At 38.3% G+C, this 8,717-nt stretch overlaps 1 protein-coding gene across 1 annotated transcript in view; it reads left to right on the forward strand.

Annotated features, from left to right (window-relative positions):
• CXADR (coxsackie virus and adenovirus receptor) overlaps positions 1–8,696 on the forward strand; it is a 66,465-nt gene extending 57,769 nt beyond the window's left edge. The window contains exon 8 of the mRNA XM_010852954.1: positions 8,042–8,696. Coding sequence (XP_010851256.1) covers positions 8,042–8,083 — 42 coding nt within the window. The 3' untranslated portion in view covers positions 8,084–8,696. The remainder of the gene's footprint in view (positions 1–8,041) is intronic.
• The last annotated feature ends 21 nt before the right edge of the window (positions 8,697–8,717 follow it).

An 8,717-nucleotide genomic window follows, 5' to 3' on the forward strand; every position in this document is an offset into this window, starting at 1 on the left:
TTTGGAACCAGTCTGTTGTTCCATGTCCAGTTCTAACTGTTGCCTCCTGACCTGCATATAGGTTTCTCAAGAAGCAGGTCAGGTGGTCTGGTATTCCCATCTCTTTCAGAATTTTCCACAGTTTATTGTGATCCACACAGTCAAAGGCTTTGGCATAGTCAATAAACCAGAAATAGATGTTTTTCTGGAACTCTTTTGCTTTTTCCATGACCCAGCAGATGTTGGCAATTTGATCTCTGGTTCCTTTGCCTTTTCTAAAACCAGCTTGAACATCTGGAAGTTCACGGTTCACGTATTGCTGTTGTTAAAAGTATTTATATATATATATCCATTTTAATAGCTGCATGATGTCTCATTAAGATGATCCTCTATAATTCCTTTTTTTCCCCACTTTTGGACCTAGAAGTTGCTTCTGATTTTTTGGTTATATGTAATTTGATTTGCATTCCTAGAGTCTCCCCCATTCTTTGAGGTATTTCAGAGCATAAGTATTAGAACAGTGGGTTGTTAGGGCAAGTTAAGTTGTGGGATTTAAGTGAAAGTACTGTTGTTTCTTATACAACTAAACTAGATTATTTCACAAGCTTCTTTTTGTGAATGCAAAGCACAATTTGAGGAACCTGGTAAGGTGAAAAGGTGAAGTTCTGGCCTTTTTAAGCCAAAGGCATATATATATACATTAAATCTGAAAGAAAAAAAAAGGTGGGGGGAGGGTGAAATCACTCAGGAGAGAGTTGTGTGGGATGAGAAGAGGACCCGAATCAGCCCTCTGGAGCACAGCAGACTGAAACAGAAACCATTCTGGGAATGAAGTCATTCATAATGACGGACCAGTTCTGGTGGAATGGTTGTCCCAACCCTTAGTTCTATGGGTTGAAGCATGCATGAGAGCTGAGGAGGATCTAGAAACATAGTTAACATTCAAAACACACCCCACTCAGATTAAATCCTACCAAGTCCAAACTGTTGTTGTTTCTCTTCCCACGATATCCCCACCAGCTCTTGAGATGTCTGATTCATAAGATGCAACTTGAAAGCTGTATTAGACTGTTCTTTCAATATTCTTGGCCATGAAGGGAAGGAGGAAGGCAGAGGAAACAGTAACTAGAGTGGGGTAAAGGTTAGCTACTTTGTGAGGCTGCGGAAAAGGAGTCTGGAAAGAGGAAGGGGTCAAAACGGAATGTGGGTAGGATTGAGTTGACGAAATCAAGGAGAACGTCTTCTGAGATTGAGGGGAAAAGTCAGTGAGGTTGGGGGCAGCTTTAATAGGATTGTGACTGTGGATGGAATATAATTAGATAGTCTCACTTTTCTCCAGGAAGTAAAGGTGAGGTCATACTCTGGGAGGGTGGGGGGTGGGTGGCTAGGTGGTAAGAGGACTGAGGAAGGAGATGAAATTAGAAAGTTTTGGTTGAAGAATGGGAGAAGGAGGAGGCTAACACACACAGAAAAGGGACCTCAGATAATTCTGAGAGAGCAGATGCGGTTTTGACCATGAATGTGTTATGCCTAGCCTGTTTAGCATCTGGTACTAGAGCTGACTAAAATTAAGTATTCAGTGAAAGCGTGCTTGTATGATTTGTTTCAGCTCTGTTGCTTTTATAAAAAGAAATATCCTTTTCCATTCATTTACTACTTGCTTGGTGAGAACTGGAAGCATCTAACCTCAGGAAGACCTGAAGAGGTGCTTATTGCTCAGTCACCAAGTTATGTCCAACTCTTTGCAATCCCGTGGACTGCAGCACGCCAGGCTTCCCTGTCCTTCACCAACTCCTGGAGGTTGCTCAAACTCATGTCCATCGAGTCAGTGATGCCACCCAACCATCTCATGCTCTGTCTTCCCCCTGCTCTTGCCCTCAATCTTTCCCAGCATCAGAGTCTTTTCTAATGAGTTGGCTCTTTGCATCAGGTGGCCAAAATACTGGAGCTTTCAGTATAAGTCCTTCCAATGAATTTTGACTGCTTTAGATAGAAATAATCTATTTGATATTTGAAGTGAGTAGATGACCATTTCTCTATAGTTAACCTTTGTTCAGACAAAAGTTGATTAAAACTCTCCGATTCAAAGTTAATCTTAAAACACTTCAGTGCACTCCCTTGCTCAAAAGTTTTCCTGGACAATATCTAACTTAAAGTCCACACTCTGCCTACCTTTAAACTTTCACAGCTAGCTCTCCACTGCAACATTTACTCTATGCTTATGCCTGCATATATGTACATGTATATCGTGTGTTCATTCACTCAGTTGTGTCCGACTCTTTCCAACCCCATGGACCGAAGCCTGCCCGGCTCCTCTGTCCCTGAAATTCTCCAGGCAAGAATACTGGAGTGTGTTACCATTTCCTTCTCCAGGGGACCTTCCTGACCCAGGGATCAAACCTAGGTCTCCTGCACTGCAGGCTGATCTTTACCAGAGTCACCAAGGAAACTCCACGTATGTGTTTTTTTTAAAAATAATGTTTTATGCACACTTATTTTTTTAATTTAACAAATCCTCTCAGACCATCCTATGTCTATTTATCTATTACATATCACTTATATATCTATCTAAAATAATCTTATTTTCAAAACTGTATAATATTACTTCAGAGTGCTACACTGTAACTTACTTAACCAGTCTCCAATTGGCCACTTAAGTTGATCCCATCTTTTTGGTACAATGAGTAAAATTATAAGTAATATTTGTCTATATATCAGTTTTCTTATGTGCAAATATGTCTTTAAACTTCCAGAAGGGAGAGGTATGAGTAAAGCCTATTTTGAAGCTGTCATTACAATATCTTCTTTAATTAGTGTAGCAGCTTATGCTTGCAACGGATAAGAGTGCTTTACTTATCCCCTTCCAGTTCCTCACCAATACTCTTATCCAGCATTTTTTATCTTTCCTAATCTCTGAGAAGAAAATTTTGTCATGGCTTAAAATTCTATTTCCGTGTAGTTAATTGAGCATCTTTTCCTATGTTTAAAAACCATTTGTGGTTTTGAGAACTATGTTCATATGCTTTGCCCATGTTTCTTTTATATCACAATTCTGCTTATTTGGTGTGTGTATTGTGTGTGTTAGTCACTCAGTCATGTACGACTCTTTGCGACCCCATGGATTGTAGCCCGCTAGGATCTTCTGGCCATGGGATTCTCCAGGCAAGAATACAGGAATGGGTTGCCATTCCCTTCTCTAACCCAGGGATGGAACCCAAGTCTCCCACATTGCAGGCAGATTCTTTACTGTCTGAGCGGGAGCTCTTAAATATTACAAAAAATAGCCCTTTGTGATACGAAATGCACTTTTGTTTTCCTTTTACCAGGTTACTCTTTTTCTTTCATTCTGCATATGGTCTTATCCTTTTCTGACCATGTAATCCCAATCCTTTCTAAGCTCTCCTCCTAATCTTTTCCTTCTTGAGATTGTACCCTCCGAGGAAACTGAGGGTTCCGTCTTCACCTGTCTCCTCTCTGTAAGCAGATGTCACACTTCTCAAAGACAGATCATGTTTACATCTACATGACCAATGCATAGTAGAGTCTCAGTTAAACTTTGTTGATGGAGTAGGAAATGGCAACCCGCTCCAGTATTCTTGCCTGGAAAATCCCAGGGACAGAGGAACCTGGTGGGCTACAGACCATGGTATCACAAAGAGTTGGATACCACTGAGCGATTTAAGCACATGCACTCAAACTTTGTTGATGATAATTGGAGCAGTTCTGACTATGTTCATATCAATTCATTGCCACAAGTGTACCCATCATTATGTATTTCTTGGTTTATTTATCCTTGGTTTCTTCAAGTTTATGGAGGTTTTGCCCACAGCAGTTTTATGGAATCAGCACAAACTACTAATGGTGAACATGAGTTATCTTGCACTTGAAGAAGATGTGTTGGTCACGTGTTAGGTCAACTGTCACGTTGGCTACTGGCACTGTGTTCTTTATATGTTGCTAAGTAGGACATTTTTCCTCATGGCGTCCCAGAACTGTCAACAGTGAGAACATTTCTGGAGACCAGTACAGTGACCTTGCAATTCTGAGAGGAGACTGTGATGGTGAAGATCCAGTAGTCCCCCCTTACCGGGCATACAGTCCAAGACCCCCCTTGGACACCTGGATCTGCAGATAATACTGAACCCTATGTTTACTGTGTTTTTCCTACACATACATACCTGTGTTACTGTTTCATTTATAAATAGGCACAGTAAGAGATTAATAACATAACTAATAATAAAGTAGAACAATTACAACAATATGCTATAATAAAATTTATGTGAATGTAATCCCTCTCAAAAATCTTATTGTACAAATTTAATGCCTTTTCCATTTAATTAAATACCTGCCCCCTCTCAGTGGCTATAACTTGGCAGTTTGAAGTGTGACAGCAAAACCAGCACATTTTTTTTCCTTTTTCACAATTTACGGATGAATGATTTATTCTTCCTGTAGATGTTAGCAACCTCAGCAGTTTTTTCTTATTAAGTAAAGTTTTACATTTTCACTTAAAGGAAGCACTTTATGGCTTTTCTTGGGCATATTACAATTACCAGCATCGCTACACTTGTTAGAGCCATCATGAAGTAACACAAAGGGTTACCGGGACACGAATGTTCATCTGATGACTGAGAGGGTCACTAAGTGACTAGCAGGTGGGGTACACAGGACAAAAGGATGCTTTATGTCCCAGGCAGGATGAACAGCATGGTGCAATATTTCATCACACTGCCCAGAACTGTGCAGTTTAAAACTTATGAATTGTTTATTCATAACAGTAATATTAAATGGAAAAATGTTTGAACCATGGTTGACTGCAAGTAAGTGAAACCGTGGAAAGTGACACCATGCAGAGGCCTACTGTGCCAATGATTTGAAACCTTTTGGACAATCAGCCCTCCATCATTCAGTCTCCACCAGCCTTCTGACCTCCAGATAAGGGGGAAGATGATTTATATGTTCACAGAAACAAGAGAACACAAAGCAAGATAATTACATGAAAGGAAATGTAATCTCTGCCTTGCCAACTTAAAGATACAGTCTGTTACATCCAAGACACTGGATAGTAGCCAACAGAACTTGATGAACACATGTTTTTGTAGGTTTCATTTTTTGGTGTGTGATTTTGTAGCATTTTAATTTTCACAATATTATGGGCAAAAGATTTGTAATATAGTTAAGTGAAGAAAATTCACATAGCAGTTAAATTTGATAAGTCAAACAACCCCCAAGATATCCTTGGGCTATGTTATCTAATTCAGTATCATTTTATGAGAGGTTCCCTGGTGGCTCAGTGGTAAAGAATCCACCTGACAATGCAGGAGACTCAGGTTCAATCTCTGGGTCTGGAAGATCCCCTAGAATAGGAAATGCCAACTCGATCCAGTATTCTTGCCTGGAAAATTCCATGGACAGAGGAGCCTGGTGGGCTACAGTCCATGGGGTCACAAGGAATTGGACATGACTTAGCAACTAAACAACATCATTTTATGAAAATATCAAGATTCAGAAAGGTTTGGATTTACCAAAGCAAACAGAAATGAAATTCAGGTCTCCTAATTCTATTTTTTTGGCTGTGTGGGCTTCTCTAATTGTTGTGCACTGGTTTAGTTGTGGCATGCATATGAGATCTTAGTTCCCCAACCAGGGTCAAATCCTCTTCCCCTGAATTGCAAGGCAGATTCTCAACTACTGGACCACCAGGGAAGTCCTGATATTAGATGACTGACTGTATACTGATACATTTTAAATATTTAAAATGTTTATTGGGTAGATCATTTGTAATGGTCTCCCACCTAAACTTTTTGATTGGCAATCCTAATCACGCTAGGGAGGGTAATTTTACAGTAAATCTGCATGCCAAATCCCTGTAAGAGAGCTTGCATTTTAGTTTTTTCTGTCCAGATTTCACAGTGACTATCGAGCATTCACAAGCTGTCTTTTCAGAATTATTTATGAAATAATTTGATCTTATCAGCTATCAATATCTGATTTTAAATATGGTCTGTATTAACATTGGCAATATTAGGAAACACGAAATATTATTTCACCTTAACTCAGGTGAAAAAATTTAAGTTTACATTTGTCATGTTCCAGTCACTTTAGACAAAGTTTATAAATTTTAAATACTTATTTTTAATCAGTAAATTTTATTTCATGTCTTTATATGTGTTTGATGATCAATAAGATTCAAAACCAAAACTTTTTTTTCATTGAATTTAGTGCAACAGTCCTATTTTTGTTGAAATTTTACAGCTTATTGACTTGACTCTTAAGAAATTTATCATCTATAGATGATATGTATGTATGTAAATTAAACTGGCAGCTCTGAAACAAATTTGCTCATTTATTTCTGGACTTCAAAGGAATACCTCCCTGCCTGCAACCACCTCCAACAAAGGAGATATATATTTAAATAATGTGGCTCAAAAAAATTTCCTATAGAGATCAGTAGCTTACAATACAATATTGTAATTAGTCTCCAATTAAAATAAATAAATTTACATTAAAGCTTCAATAAACAATTATGGACAAATAAAAATAAACCGGGGGGGGAGAGATCGGTAGCTTAATAGCTAATGATAAAGACTGGTTAAATCAATTAAGGTACATAAATATGAATACCATGAAAATATTAAAAATCATGTTTTAGGAAAAAAATCAATGACATAAGAAAATGTTCCACATTTTCAAACTGTGAGACCATAAAATGAGTATATTTCATAACAACAAAACAGAGGTTTATAAAGTAAAAGCTCCCTCTTTTATATATCCCCATCCACTAAAATAGTAACTCGGCTACTAAAATACTTTGCTAGATAAAATAGTTATCTCAGCTGGAAATATTATAGTTAATTTTGATCATCTCTTTCTTTGTGCTTTTAGGTACTTTTATTTTCCTAAATGAACTATATATTTTTTTTAATTAACAAAAATGATTCCAGTAAAGCCATGTATATAATAACAACTTTGGCATACTTAACATTCTCCATTACAAGTAGCAATTTCTGTATGTAGATGTCTAGGAAAAACAGTGATTTAAACTATAACCACAAATACTTTACCTTGGAGAAGGGAGATTATAATCACAACCTTTAGTTTGGAAGTTGGAAAAAGAACATCTGATGCCCTCTTGTGGTCAATAATTTTGATAAAGTGATTTTCATTGAAATCCAGTCTTAACTAAGAGAATAATACCATAGCTCTGTCGATAAGGGGCTTCCCTGATAGCTCAGTTGGTATAGTCTGCCTGCAATGCAGGAGATCGTGCCTGGTTCCGATTCCTGGGTTGGGAAGATCCGCTGGAGAAGGGATAGACTACCCACTCCAGTATTCTTGGGCTTCCCTTGTGGCTCAGCTGGTAAAGAATCCACCTGGGTTAGGAAGATACCCTGGAGAAAGGAAAAGGCCACCCACTCCAGTATTCTGGCCTAGAGAATTCCAGGGACTGTTTAGTCCACGGGGTTGAAAAGAGTCAGACACAACTGAGCGACTTTCACTTCACTTCACTTCAGTTGGTAAAGAATCTGCCTGCAGTGCAGGAGACCTGGGTTCAAGCCCTGAATCGGGAAGATGCCCTGGAGAAGGAAATGTCAACCCATTCCAGTATTCTTGGCTGGAGTATTCCATGGACTAAGGAGCCTGGCAGGCTACAGTCCATGGTGTCGCCAAAGTTGGACACGACTCTGCAGTTAACTAGCGCTACTGAAGAGCACAGTAACATTGAAACCAGAAGTCTCTGAGGTTTAAAGGTAAATTTTCTGTTGAGATTGCAGACATTTTGAATACCACATACCCTGAGAGCTATGTATCTTTATGATTTGTGCACTTTTCTGGTAGTCTATACTCAACAGAATTTACCAGCAACAGGAATATCTGGAACAGCCAAGGACATCCAATGTTTATTAGCAAGTGTTGATTTTTCTGATCAAATAATTTAGGACTAGAAATTTAAAGATGTGTATAATGAGAAAGTGTAATCATCTTAGTTTTTAAAAATATACCTTCGGGGAAAAAATACAATTTTTTTTAAATCCAAATTTTTCTCTTTTTGTTTTTGTAGTTCAAGTACACTTACGAGACTGATGGCACTACAGTGGTATAAATACGAAGGACCACTGAAGAATCTGAAGTACTGTACTGTTTGACTTTATTTTAGACCACTAATAAAGACTTTTAAAAATTCCATCGAATAGCTCAGACTGTAAAGCGTCTGCCTACAATGTGGAAGACGCGGGTTCAATCCCTGGGTCAGGAAGATCCTCTGGAGAAGGAAATTGCAACCCACTCCAGTACTCTTGCCTGGAAAATCCCATGGACGGAGGAGCATGGCAGGCTAGTCTATGGGGTCGCAAAGAGTCGGATACGACAGCGACGTCACTTTCACTTTCACTTTAATAAAGACTTTAACGTGTTGAAGAAAAAAAGCACAAGGCAGAGCTTAGAGCATCTACAAGGACATTTCTGCTTTATGCAATGGCACTAGGCATAGTCAGATGTCTTATCAACATTTGTACAGGCCAAATTCCAGGCTAAGAAAATCCTATGTATAGTGACTTTGATGACTGAAAGATGTTTCACTGTATTTATATTTTCAATTAGGTACTACTAACAAATTTTAGACTTTTTATATGAATCACTTGCTACTATAGCCTTTGGGAAAGTTATGGTTAATAAAAAAATTTTTTAAAGAAAAATGGAAATTGCTACATGGCTTTTTCTTTGCTAAATATTTAACT

This window comes from Bison bison, unplaced genomic scaffold (genome assembly GCF_000754665.1).
Source record: "Bison bison bison isolate TAMUID 2011002044 unplaced genomic scaffold, Bison_UMD1.0 scf7180017864318, whole genome shotgun sequence".
Taxonomy (NCBI): domain Eukaryota; kingdom Metazoa; phylum Chordata; class Mammalia; order Artiodactyla; family Bovidae; genus Bison; species Bison bison.